General features: G+C 31.0%; 2 protein-coding genes across 18 annotated transcripts in view; both read right to left on the bottom strand.

Moving 5' to 3' along the window:
- The window catches only part of LOC122633604 (heterogeneous nuclear ribonucleoprotein R), a 23,194-nt gene extending 14,516 nt beyond the window's left edge, over positions 1-8,678 (bottom strand). For 3 of the 17 annotated variants that reach the window (XM_043821658.1, XM_043821660.1, XM_043821665.1), the window contains exons 1-4: positions 4,701-5,449; positions 1,605-1,990; positions 1,187-1,294; positions 870-1,046 (exon numbers count right to left, since the gene is read on the bottom strand). In XM_043821658.1, the coding sequence (XP_043677593.1) occupies positions 870-1,046; positions 1,187-1,294; positions 1,605-1,988 (669 nt within the window). In that variant the 5' untranslated portion in view covers positions 1,989-1,990; positions 4,701-5,449. Of the gene's footprint in view, positions 1-869; positions 1,047-1,186; positions 1,295-1,604; positions 1,991-2,708; positions 3,114-3,141; positions 3,548-4,700; positions 5,457-8,308 lie in introns of those variants that run through there. The other 14 variants (XM_043821649.1, XM_043821651.1, XM_043821662.1 and 11 more) reach the window with 12 other exon arrangements.
- Positions 8,679-12,455: 3,777 nt separating this feature from the next.
- On the bottom strand, positions 12,456-13,887 carry LOC122633605 (mitochondrial pyruvate carrier 1-like). Its single transcript, XM_043821667.1, has 3 exons — positions 13,560-13,887; positions 13,392-13,492; positions 12,456-12,855 (listed from the first exon to the last, which is right to left on the bottom strand). Exons 1-3 carry the CDS (start codon positions 13,613-13,615, stop codon positions 12,692-12,694), a joined length of 321 nt encoding a protein of 106 aa, XP_043677602.1. The 5' UTR covers positions 13,616-13,887; the 3' UTR covers positions 12,456-12,691.
- Positions 13,888-14,279: the final 392 nt, after the last annotated feature.

Genomic DNA, 14,279 nt, shown 5'->3' with positions numbered 1-14,279 from the left:
TTTTTTGTTCTTTTCATTTTCAGGATGGTTCTCCACTCCCAATTTTGCCCACTGAGCAAAGAGGAGAGCTGGAAAAAGAAACTTATCCGTAGGATATAATTAATATACATTTTTCAGTGTTATTTGTATGTTGGGATAAGTTGGAAATAATTGTATACTTAAAGATGAATAAATGGTCAGGGACATATACATAAGAAACAGATATGTGGATTGTTCCTAACAAAAAAGAAGTTAAAATTTTAGATTATGTTAAATCACATGTTTGAATATACCACTACAAGGAAAATTAAGAGGTATGAAGAACACAGAACAAGCCACATAGGGATATGATAATAGTCGTTCGAAATGTTTAGTGATTTAAATAACTATATAAAAGCTACATACGTATTAGTAATATCGCGTCGATACCTCTTCAATGTTTTATTTATTGAATATGATTATTTTTAATATGAGTAAATAAATAAAAAGGAAAGAATATACGTAATAATGCATTCAAATTTGATGTGATACATTGAATTTAATTATAAAAATATATATATATATATAAAAGTATATATATATGATGCATATATATGTACACAAGTGTACGTGCACAATATATATAAACATCTTTCAAAATTAAATAAAAACTACTAAGATGATTCATACAACAACAAATTCATAAACATTTCGAAAGAACACGTGATTTGGTAGCAATAACAATTTTGTAACATTTCTAAAAATGTTGTAAATAAGAAAGGAACAAAAAATCCAATATCCATAGCGGCATGGTATTGACTGGAGCAAAAAAAAAAATAACCAATTTGTACACATTACGAACATGTACCTACACAATAGATAAGAATAATAAGGAAAAAATATAAACATACCTCACGGACAGCCAATTGAGCAGCTTCCCTGTTAGTGAAAGTGATAAATGCGTATCCCCTGTTGCAACCTGACATAGGATCCATCATCAGTCTCAAATCCCAAATTTTTCCACATTTTTCGAATAATGGTATTAATTCATCTTCATACATATCTTTTGGGATTTTACCACAAAACACCTTTACAGAAACAGATATAAATTATTATAATACCACAAATAAATGATGTAATATTTAAATTTTATTTATAACAAGAATCAATGCAAAGGTATTTAATCCATAATTAAAATTTTAATGTTAAATTTAAGAGAACAACTTACTTCACAACCAGTTCCTGGAGTCGGGCCCTCCCAATTTGGTGGCGGTCCGCCATATTTTCTTTGTCCTGTTGTTACATCCAATGGATAACCAGTTCTTTCAAGTATCATCTATAATTTTGATATCAATTAATGAAAAATACAATTTCATTACAATTTTCTTTTATTTTCGCTATGCCAGAGTTGTCCGTAGAGTAATATCTAATATCTAATACCTTTTTGTATTATGCAAATTATTGATTTTTTATTTCAGTTATATCAAATTAATATAGAAAGAAATATAAGTAAACATATATCAAAATAAAAAACATTAGTTGCTATGAAGATATAAAGATATGCTACATTCATCTAAAGTTCTTAATTCATGTACTATTTTGTCGAATGATAATAATCAACTTCAGTCAGAAAAGAGTTAATTTACCTTGATTTTATCCTCATCAGGTGCTTTAGATGTTGTACTTGTACCGGTACCTTGACCAGCACGACTTTTTTGCCTATATGTTTTCATTACGCCACAAAGAAATGCTGATTTGTTAGACACATGTTCTAAATTCGATTCAAGGAATTGTGTGAGTACATTTAATGCTCCTTCAACTGGAAATTCCTTCAATGCATCCAATGCTCTTTCGTCCAAATCCACATGTGCCAGTTTTCCTGTCTTGTAAATTTCATCAAGTTTGGCAGCCACTTTTTCATCTAGTCCATATTGGATTAGTTTTGTATAGTCTTCTGTCCGTTCTGTATATTCCATTTCCTCCTTCAACTGCTTCTCTTCCATTTTTATTTCCCCATTTCCTTCGGCCATAGCTATAATAATCCAAATAATATCAAATTAAAAAAAAGAAAAGATTATTATACAAATGTCAATATAAAAAATTCATAAATGGAATAATCACAATAAGATAATATTTACAAAATAAAGATATATGATAATATAACTAAAATTGTAAAGAAGAATATTTTAATATAATATAAACATTTCTATTCATAAACTTTCAATGAAGTATTTCATCAATTTACTGACAGAAGCTATTAAATTTAATATAAACACACATTATATATGTAATAAAAGCTTGTAAAAATTAATATTAATATCTGTATAAGCTTTCTTTTAAAAACTTTACAATATTATTATTTATACAATATAAAAAATACTATCAATAAATTTAGAACAAAGATCTTTCACAAATTCATTGATCATTGTTATTCCAATAACAATATAATCCTACAAACAAAAATATAAAAATAATAACAGAATAAAATAAAATCGTTGAATATCTTTATGATAAAGATATCGTTAATTATATTTTGCTTGTATCTAAATACTGTAACATACAATCTTTTAATAGAAATTAAAAAATTTTTTCCTCAAAATATGCTTCATGATATTTAAATTGAATGATAATATGTAACAAGCAATAAAGATATATATATTTATACTTGCATGTACGTATGTGTGTGAGTGTAAAGAAGAAATAAAAAATAAGACGAAAAAACAATAAGAAATAAATAATGCATACAATACCGAAACGCGAATCGATGAACTAGAGATACACAGGATTTTCCCGCGCTAACATATAGATCGTTAGATAAGGTTTCAAAGCGTGATATACAGCGATGGCAGTTATAACTTTGTTGATGGAAAAAATTCAATATGATTTTATGAATTTGGCACCAAAATATAAAGATTCACAATTCGCATCCGAGTTACCGAATCTTTAACGATAAAAAAAAAAAAAAAAAAAGAAAAATAGCATGAAAAATATGACCGATGCAATAAATAAATTCCAATCAATGCGTTCGATTCATTTCTAAGATCCTCACTATCACTAGGAAAGATAAGCGCGCACAAAATGAAACGATTATAATTTTTCATAGGCATTCGCCGGCCGGCAATGGAGCTGCATCCACACATCTCGGTGAATGCGATGCACTTTTGCACACCCGATAACACTTACTTCGTTCGTTTCGGAACACAAGAATTTTTCTCTATTGCACTTTCTTAATTTCTTACAATAATATAATGGAATGTAAAAATCGTGCTTTTTCGTTATCAAAAAGCTTTACGATTTACCTTAGAAAATAAACGAATGGTTTCCTCCGAGCGAGGAAATGGCGACAGACGTCAACGTGATTGCGGACTACGGGGTTCACAAAACGACGCGCAAAGATACGCTCGAACCCAGCGACACGAGGTTGGCCATTTTCTTTCGGGCGCACTCGTAAATTCTGATTGGCCCGTGCGAAAACCGTGAGAAGAGAAAAAGTTGAGCCGTACGCTCGCGAAATAACGAACCATGGGTGACGGGTAGTCGGAGAAGACGTTGCTCGCTTTCAAAGCCGTGTGTGATCATATCAAGGATTTCTGTCTAATTTCCTTTTACAATTTCGCTCGAAATTTTAATACGGCCCGTGAATTATTCAGAGCATGACAATGTTATTAAAATCAATGACGAATTAATTTCCTATATATGACTTTTTCTTTCTTTTTTGTTTTTTTTTAGTTCGTTTATAGACGATCGATTATTTTTTACTATAACATTAAAATATTAAAATACAGAAGCAATATTATTATCATTTATCTATTTCCTTTTCTTTCTGTTAAAGAATTACAATTGAAACGTACGAATTTTGAAACGATCCTTTACAATTATCGACACGTCTCATCTGTTTAAAAATACACTAACCTCTTTCTCCGCAAAAATGAAAAAAAAAAAAAGACATATGGCTCGTTTGATTTTCATTTGATAAAAAACTGAAATCATTAACAAATTTAAGACGAGTATGCAAATGCGTTTATGGTTCTGTTTCTATTTGATCGAATATAGAAAATAGAATGATGTTTCGCGTATTCTTTAACAATATTTCAGATAAAAACAACAGATCAAACCGACGGATAGAGAAAAATTCTTGAAATTACTAATGATCAAATCTACGAATATAATTCATATAAGTCTGCAATCATGTAAATTTGAAAAAAAAAAGATTATTTTTAAGGAAACAGATATTGAAATATATACGTATAGACATGTATTATTGTATTATAAATTGTTACACAAAGTCATACTTTCGATAAATAATCATCATTTGAAGGAACTATTAAATGTTCTCCCTTCGAAAAACGATAATTACGAGATAGGAATTTGCCACGGTCGTCTCTCTCTCTCTCTCTCTCTCTCTCTCTCTCTCTCTCTCTCTCTCTCTCTCTCTCTCTCTCTCTCTCTCTCTCTCTCTCTCTCTCTCTCTCTCTCTGCTGCTACGAGTCGCGAACGCGGGCGAACAGAGATAAAAAAAAAAAGAAAGAGACAGCATCACAAGGCGAGGATCGAACGATGCACTCCAGCACTATATAACCTCACGGAGAGACGAAAGCGCCACATATAGACAAAAAAAAAAGCAAATACGAGAGCAGAGCTCCTGGCAATTGCATTCTGTTCGTTTGAAGCTACCGATAAGGGAATAAATAATGATGTTATGGAAAAAAAAATAAAAATCATACAATTAAAATAATGTGTACCTGTGACGGGATTGGAACTCTTCACAATAACTAAATTTTGCTAAATGCGTAAAGCGAAGCACCAAATTAGAGAAACAGACGAACACAAAACAGTCACGATCTTTTGCGAGGTATGAAATTCATAATTATCAAACACCACAATCGCGACGCGTTTCACGAAATATATGTATTATATCGTTTAACACACTTGGACTCCTTTGTTTCACCGCGCGAACGAACGAACGTGCGTGTAGTAACCGACTAAACACAAAGTGGATGGTATGTACCCAAATGTGGACGTTGGTTACAGCAAATTTAGTTCTTGTAGGCACTTGCGAAATTCTGATAATATTGTAACGGAGATGGTAAATGGAGTTGTAAGGCCCGGGCGCAGAGAGTTTTGATATCGTGTAGTGCCTACATAGCCGTAATGCATAAATTGGACTGCCTCGCCGATGGAGCGATGCAGTGGTGCAAGCCCCACAAAACCAAACCAGTTTGCTTGCTTGCTTGCTCGCTTGCTTGCGAGTTGCGCCCCAATCCAATCCGATTCAACCTCTTACCTCTCTCTTCGCGGCACAGACGAGCCCCGCCTTAGAGGCCAGGGCCGTCGCTACCTTTTTACGATCCCTACACATTAAATATCGATCGTGCTCGAACCATTTCCAACATTGTTTTCAACTAAATATTCACAAAGCATATCGTTAACGTTTCCAACGTTGAGATATCAAGTCGAATCTTTTCAATATGCTTATCTTAAGCTAACTTTTCTTTTTTCAAACAACATTTATTACCGACAGAAAATTATTACGATCGAGAGAAAGATTAGAAATTTATAATATCATCTTGCAAATATATATAGAAACTACAAATTGGACACGATCGGACAGTAAACAGATATTCTTAACATACATAGTAGACAGATACTTTAGTTTGCATTTCGTAATGTATTCCGCGAGACGATTTGCTTCGTCGATAATACTTCGGTGAGCGCGTTGACCCTTTTCGCGCGAATCGCGAAAGATCGTGTCTTCGACGTGATATATGTACGTATTTACGTATGTAGGGGGGAAAAAAAAAGCAAGCTATAAAATTCTCTCGCCTTGTTATCTCGTAGAATGAAAAATATATATTCATCAATGCTATACAAAATGATTTGCCGAGGCATAATTAATATTCGACGTTGAGAGATTCGTATTACGAACGGTTAAGGAAAAAAAAAGAGGAAAAAAAAGAGAGAGAGAGAGAGAGAGAGAGAGAGAGAGAGAAAAGAAGAAAAGAATTCGTCGGCGAATCTTCGTTCGTCGTATCTAAAAAGTATGAAATGTTCTTTGTGGTTACGTCTAGCTCATAAATTGACGTCGTCGTTTGATATGAGTTCTCTTTTCGTATGCGCGTGTGTGTGTGTGTGTGTGTTTTGAATAAGCGCGTTAACCTAATACAACGCATACTGCCTCTTCGAAAATGTGGCAGGTGAAAATAAGACAATGAGGTAAGCTCCCCCGCGGTTCAAGGAACGAACGGGGCACACGTTCGAAGGGCAAAATCTACTTTCGACGAAACTGCAGCCGGAGCAAGGTCAAAGGAGACACGCGTAGAACGATCGCGCGAACGGTTTTCTCTCGTGGGCTACGTTAAGGTGCGTTTGGACTCGTTCGACGACCGTGCAGCATATGAGAGAGGAGGCATGCATCGTTGGCCCAGGCCCGTAGCCGGGACCTTTAAGCGGAAGAGGTTATACACGCGTCTACCGCCGAGGGGCTTCGTGGTTTTAACAGAAAACGACGCTCGTTGTATTTATGTATATATGTATAGATTTGAAGAACATCTTGCGAATTTTACCATTTTAATATATATACATATATATTCGGATTGAAATATCATTTAGAAAATATATCGATTGAAAAAAGAAAGAAAATTATTAACTTGTCTGTCCTTGAATTGTAAGTTGATAATTTTATATATATATATATATATATATATATATATATATATATATATGGAGAGATAAAAAATAAAAATAAAAATTGATATTCGTGCTGGATTTATTTTCGTTAGTCTCCCAGAAAATGAATTCTAGCTAGTAAGTTACGCAATCTAAGAGTGCACGTACGTATGTATGCAGTGACTAATATTTTGTGCATATGAATGTATGCACGTATGCATGCATGCATGCATGTACTTTTCTTTCTGTCGAAAAAACATTTTTATTCTTGCATTTTGAAATGATTTAAAATGATCGAAATATATACTAATATCTGCAATGTAGGCTAAAGAAATATTCGATGAAACTTTCGAAACAGCTTTATTATCGCGAATAATATTAGATATAATGTCAGAACGCTTGCAAAATTCTTTTGTTATTTATAACCTACAATTTCACAATCGTCGAACGATTATTAAAAAGTTTAATGAACAAATGAAAACGTCGTTGAATTGATATTATCTTTTGTGTTAAGGTAAAAGATCGATGTCGTTGATAAATTCTGAACGTTAGGTTCTTTCCATATGCGAAGAAGGGTTCGAAGCTAACCTTCTTCCAGTTTCGGCTACTTGACCTACATACATCGATCCTACGTCTTTATAAGAAAATTCTATCAAGTTCTTTTATCTTTAATTAAAAGATAAAAAATCGCTCGAAATCGATATATTTGTTCCTTTATAAACGATCGAATTATTTTTTCACTTTGCAATTTCGTTTACAAATTTTTTCATATTTCATTATTTTTACTTAAATTTCTTATAATTTTTGATTAATGATTATGATTAAACAATTTTATATAAATATTTTAATAAAATGAAGGTAATATAAAACAAGAGAAAAGAAAAAGAAATTAAAATATAATCAAATATATATATATCGAAAGTTCGATATAACCTGCATTCGAATGGAGTCGATTTTTGTCATGCAACATCTTGCAAACGACATTACGCGTAACTCTTTGAACGCTGCATCGGGCGTATGTACAAAATAGCATGTTGCCTGCCACATGTTGCGCATTCCTTGAACAAGCCTCGGTGAACACAACCGCCTCTAAGTACGACACGAGAGAACGCTTAGCGCAAATAAAAAAAGAAAAATAAAAGATGAAAAAAAAAGAATTAAATAATCATTACTATAGTTAGAAATTACAGAACTGTTATTTCGATAATTCAAGAACGATATAAATAAAAAATTTTGTTTAACGAACGATAATTTCCTGTCTATCGCAAAGAAAAGTTATTCCCCATTTAATAGATTAATTCTATAGATCTTTAGTTTCATTCGAAATTAATGAACGTTTAACGAACTTTGTGCGAGGTCAAAGATAACAAAAAAAGAAAGAAAAGAAGAAGTTTCGTCGAATATATTATAAAAGAAAGCAATTTCTAAGAAGAGTAAAACGATTCACTTATCGAATCTACAACGTATCTTCTTGGAAAGTTCATTTTCGAGAGAAATATACGTAATGTATAATAAAGAAAGATCATTTTTTCTTTTTCTTTTCTTTTTCCTGATGAAAAATGTTTTATTTCTTTGTTAAATTATATCAGCTATGTGACGTTCGCGAATTTTCGTCGCGGTTTATCTCACTTTTGTAAGTAATTCTCAGGAGTTAAGAACGGGGCACAAGGGTCAAGGTACGTACCTGAGAGCAACCGTAGGCCGTCCGTCTGGTCGAGTCGTGCACTCGCGTCTCACCGTGGACGAAGAGGAGGGAAAGAGACGGACGGGAGTGCTCGCACGCTCGTTCGTTCGTTTCGTTCGTTCGTTCGTTCGTTCGTTCGTTCGTTCGTTCGTTCGTTCGTTCGTTTGCTCGTTCGTTCGCTCGCAGAAACCTGTTCCCTCGGAGCTTTTCTACTTTCCTGTCGATTATTTTTATCTTCCAAATCGTATTGGTCGTTCTGCCGGAAGCAGCAAACCACCCTAGAAACTATCGAAGGTTTTCAAGACAAAAATTGTTCCTTTTCTTTAAGAAACCTTTACATATATCATCGTCTTTCTTTATTTCTTTCTATCTATCTATCTATCTATCTATCTACCTATCTATCTATCTATCTACCTATCTATCTATCTATCTATCTATCTATCTATCTTCTCTTTTTTACTCATTCGTTTCATCGTTCATCTCCACCTACACATCCATCCGTTTACTCGTTCGCTAATTCGCTCGCTAATTTAGTCGCTTACTCGCTCTCGCTTATCCACCCACTCTGTCTGCTCTATTCGTCTCTCTCTCTCTCTTCATCTCTCTCTCTCTCTCTCTCTCTCTCTCTCTCTCTCTCTCTCTCTGTCTTTCTCTCGTTCTTTCTTTCTTTCTTTCTTTCTTTCTTTCTTTCTTTCTCTCTCTCTCTTTCCTTTCCCCACTCCTTCTGTCTATACCTCCTCGTTCCTTCTTCTTTTCTCTGTTTCCCCTTTTCTCTCTTGCACACTGTGTTGCTTGTCTGTCTGTCTGTCTGTCTGTCTGTCTGTCTGTCTGTCTGTCTGTCTGTCTGTCTGTCTACCTATATGTCTGTCTGTATGTCTGTCTCCCAGCGACGTGTAGACAATGCACTTTTTGCCTGACCCTCGCGTTATTGTTATTTGAGGTTGAAATTTAAGTGGTCGTGTACATACCTACGATTTGAAAAATCTTGTTTCTTCGATCTTTTCTAGCTTGCTGTTTTTCTTTTTCTTTTTCTTTTAAATGGTTGATCCTTTTGTTATTTTCTTTAAATCAGTAGAAGTAACCTCGTGGCGAATAAAAGAAATAAAAGATTATTTTAACGAAATCAAAAACGAAAATATGTTGACATTCGACGAAAAATTATCGTATAATCAAATTTTCGATCAATTTACATGCATCGTCGACTATCGATAAAGTATCTTTTGTGATATTAATAAAATTGTTTTGGAACTTTTACTTTTTCTTTTTTTTTTTTTTCTTCCTTTTTTCTTTTTTTTATCTGAACTTTATTATCCTTCATGCTCTTTAATAATCTCTTATATCTTTTCTACTTTGGCTAAAGAAATTTCTTAATCTTTTTTGTTTTTAGTTTATACTCGAAAGGTATGGAAAGAAAAAAAATGAATAAATATGAGACAATTTCATAGTATAGAATATGATAACGAGTTTATTAAAATTAAGTTGAATATATACGTATATATATATATATATATATATATTTATATATATATTTTTTTTTCTTTTAGATAGACATTTTGTAGAATCATATTCAAGATATTTGTTCACACGACGCGATATTATTTTGCATATTGCTTCGCCAAACGTCGAGACGCAAGAAACCCGTATATATATATATATATATATATATATATATATATATATATATATATATATATATATTATTTTTTTCTTTTTCTTTTCTTAACACAATGAAAATATACGTCTTGGCGAGAAATATGATCGGTGGCGATGCAGCTTAATGATCATTCGCACCCTCGTTTCCCACGTTTGTGTATCGAGAATCTCGAATACAGGCGGGAAAGACCGGGCACAAGAAAGATTTTCTCAGGATCTTTCGAGCAGACATGAACGGACATTTACAGGACAGACCCCCAGCAAGTTTGTCTCCTCGACTTGGAAACTTGTTTGGCTATGAGAAATTCTCCTTTTTTTACGGATAAACAGGGGTGAATCCCGTATTGCGACAATAATGCCCCTTCGTCGCTAGAAGAATATTCGTATGCTCGGGAAGCTGCACCTATAGGGGGTCGTTGGACTATAAGACGAACGTATCTATTATCATAATAAAGGCCACCTAAATGTTATGTCGTATTAAGTTATAGCTTTGTTTTTTCTATTTTCTATGGGAACGCAATGAGTATCACTGTTTTCACGAATGATAACATTTTTCGTTCTTATATATTTTACATATTCACATTAGTTTTAACAAATTATTTCTTATTTGTGTTTATTACGCATTATTATTGGATAAAAAGTTGAATTGTATAAAACGTTAATTTTAGAATTTCATTAATTTTCATGATGCTAAATCAGTTAATAGAATTGTTTTTTAAGAGAAATTTCATTTTCTATATGTATTTATAGTTAATGTATACAATGTCTTGCCAAAGGAACAATAACCTCGATAATTCTGTTTTTTGTTAGATATATACATACACACACACTATATATATATATATATATAATGTAAAATACAGATCTTTACTCATGTGAAATGTTATTACAATTATATTTTAAATATAATACATATCATAAGTGAAAAATTATTTTTCAAGTGTCATTTTGAATTTATATATATACATGTGTATTTTTTGCAGAATAAGTTATTTTTACTTTTGAAATAAAAAAAAGATTTAAATCTTGTATCATATAAAAATGAAAATTTGTAAAGAAAAAAATAAATATTTGTATAATTTTAACAATATACAAGTTATTCCATATACTTATGTTCTGTAAAAGAACACAGTCAAGCATTAAGATATAAAAGGATTAGATCCCTCTATTGAAGGGAGAATTTCGTCTTCAAAGGTATACTTCATTCTAATGAGCGAGGGATATATGGGATATCCTAGCAAGATAGTAAACCTGAACCCTAGTCAGTGGTCAGTTCTGTATTGCGAATATAACGGCAAAGAAAAGGAATAAGTAATTACTTATGCATCCAGATTTTTTAGGCTAGGTAGCTCAAAGGAGAAACTGGACTTCAAGCAAACGTATCTAACTGTGTGAAATACATAGGCTGCAAATATACGTGTATGAGAAACAGAATGTGAGATAGTTTGGACAGAGAACCAGTTCGATGATAGAGGAGGGAGACAAAGATCATATTTAATATCGAGACATTCACAATAGTACCATATATCTCATTGCAAACTAAATTTCAACTATGGAGCAACACACTTGGTGACAAATTTTACACATTCACACGCAGCATACAAACATATATTCTAAATATATTGAAATTAGTGATGAATAAAAGAAAACAATCATAAAAATAACATAATTACAATAAATAGAATTAATGAAAAGCGTAATAAATTTCTTAATAAGCTTACCAATCTTGATAACTTCATTCATGTGAAGATCATGAGTTTCTTGAAAAATAATCTTGATCGTTTTATCACAATAAAATCTACTTTGAAACTAATTGATATGTTAGTAAAAACTTTTTTTTTTTTGTTATATCAGAAAGAAATTCGAATATTGCAAAATGTATAAAAATCACAATTATACACAATCAACGATGATGTACGCTCTAATATAGCGCGATCTTTTCTCCGTTTTTCCAATGCTTTATTTCGAAATATCCATACGAACTATGGCACGTGACGTTATAGGGAATTAAAACGATGAAACAAAATTAAATGAGTCTAGAATCTCGTTGTTGTTTAAAATAGTACCAAATATAGAAAATTATCAAAGCTGTTATGATCTGAAGGGTGAGAAATACAGACAAATACAAGAACAAAAAAGACAACATCACATTTAAATTTTGAAAACATTACTTATAATTTGTAAGTAATCGCGAGTCTGCGCACACGTGATGCGCAAATACGTTGATTGTGTATTACACTTGAAAAAAATTATACATATTTATAAATATATTCTATACAAATGACTATCTTCTTATAATACAATTTAATGGTCATATATAAAAATGAATTAGTCATTATGAAAATAGTTATAGAAATTTAATTTACAAATAAATATTATTGATTTTTACACGAATTCAACCATAAAATCAAATCATTATTTATTTGACTACATAGATAATGATGTAATTATTTTATTAATTCTAGTTAATATAATTATCTTAATGTACAAAATATAAAAATATTAAACATTTTTATTTTTGTCTGTACATAATAATTATGATACATATGTTTGTAAGAAACACATTATATCAATCATCTACATTTATTAGGTATAACAGTGAATATTCCTTTTTATATACAGATATTTAAGTTAAGAAATACCTATCAGTATACTATAATATTTGAAAATATTAAACTGTAAGTTTTTTGAACCATTCTTTTCTTTGGCAGTTGGGATATTCATTATTCTTTATTCTTCTGGCTTTTTCTTATCTAGATAGTGATATTTTATAAATCTACAACCTTGAGTAATTTGTGCTCCTTCGTTGACAAAGTGGCAAGCAAAAAGTAGCATATTGCGTGGCTGCACTCTGATTGCAAATCTCATAAATGCTGCTGAATATACACATAAAGCTAAAAAAGATTAGTATTAAAGTCTAAAAATTTATGAGAAAGATCATTTTCCCTATAAAATTTTTAAGAGTAATTAACGTTAAATATAAAACGATTATAACATACAAAATCAATACATAAATAAAAATTTGATTTAAAAAATACCATAAAAAGGTGAAATATCTGTAAAATTAAATATCTTATGAACTATATCAGACAGTTATTAGTAAGTAATATCTTCTTGTACAAACACTCATTTGTATAGTTAACTATAAATATTTAGACTGATATAAAGATTTCTGCAATATAAAGAATTTTAACAATAATTATGATGACATAATAATAGGAAACTTTTTTATTAAAAAGATTAATAGAGATATCTAAGTTAAACATTATAAATCTATATTTTCTCACGTTTGTATAATTCTTATAGAAAGTGTTTAATAAATTGATCTATTTAATTGGATTAATTTATTGTTGTAATATTAAAAGGTGATATTTATATTCCACATATGAAAACATAACCTATACGAAACTACGAAAATATGAATACTAACCGATAGTCATTTTACCACTAATAAATTTTGGATCTTTTTTTATATCCGCAATAGTAGCAATTGGAATACCCCAATTTGCAATTGGTCCCCAAAAATGTGTACTAAAACAAAAAAGGATCACCAATTTAACTATAAAACAAGAAGAATGAGAGTGCGTATATTACTTGCCTCAGAAAATAATCTCGAGTTTCTTTACTGGAAATAATTTTCTTTATACGATTCATTTTTTTTTTTGCAGAGTAATTCTTCTCTATGTTACGTACTAATTGCAAGTGTAATGAAATAAAATAGATAGTAAAATCGTTACACGTTCTTAAAAATACACGATCACACTGAACGTAAGCAACAGGAAATGAATTTTCTTTTACTATTGAAGGATGTCTTCGGTAATAAATACGATTGAGAATTTTGTAATTGCATAATCAATTTTTAAATAAATTTTTCAAGGCATGTGATGTACTATATTATTTCTTATATATTGAAGATTTCTTTGATTGGTCTTAACATCGCGCGATCAGTAATTAATGAGAGCGCGATATTCAAATATAAATAGAAACTTAAAAAAATTGTTAATCTTTTTCAATGAAGAAAATGAAGCTTATTTTTGGATTATTAAATAAATAGTTATAACAATTGTATATTTAATTTTTACATCTTAGCATATTTAAAGATTTAATGTAAGTTGCTGATTTGTATTACTTATTATATGGTTAATAACGATATGAAATAGCATAGTTGAGTCAATAGATTTTATTTGTGTATCGTATTAAATTAAACTTAGAGAAAACAGAAAAATTAATTTTTATACAACATAAAATGACAAAAAAATAATGAAAAATTTGACCATTAGGGTGCGTGAATAAAAGCGATATCAGCGCACCTATAAGA

The sequence above is a fragment of the Vespula pensylvanica genome, chromosome 12, assembly GCF_014466175.1.
Source record: "Vespula pensylvanica isolate Volc-1 chromosome 12, ASM1446617v1, whole genome shotgun sequence".
NCBI lineage: Eukaryota > Metazoa > Arthropoda > Insecta > Hymenoptera > Vespidae > Vespula > Vespula pensylvanica.
This window is presented reverse-complemented; position numbering and strand designations above follow the sequence as displayed.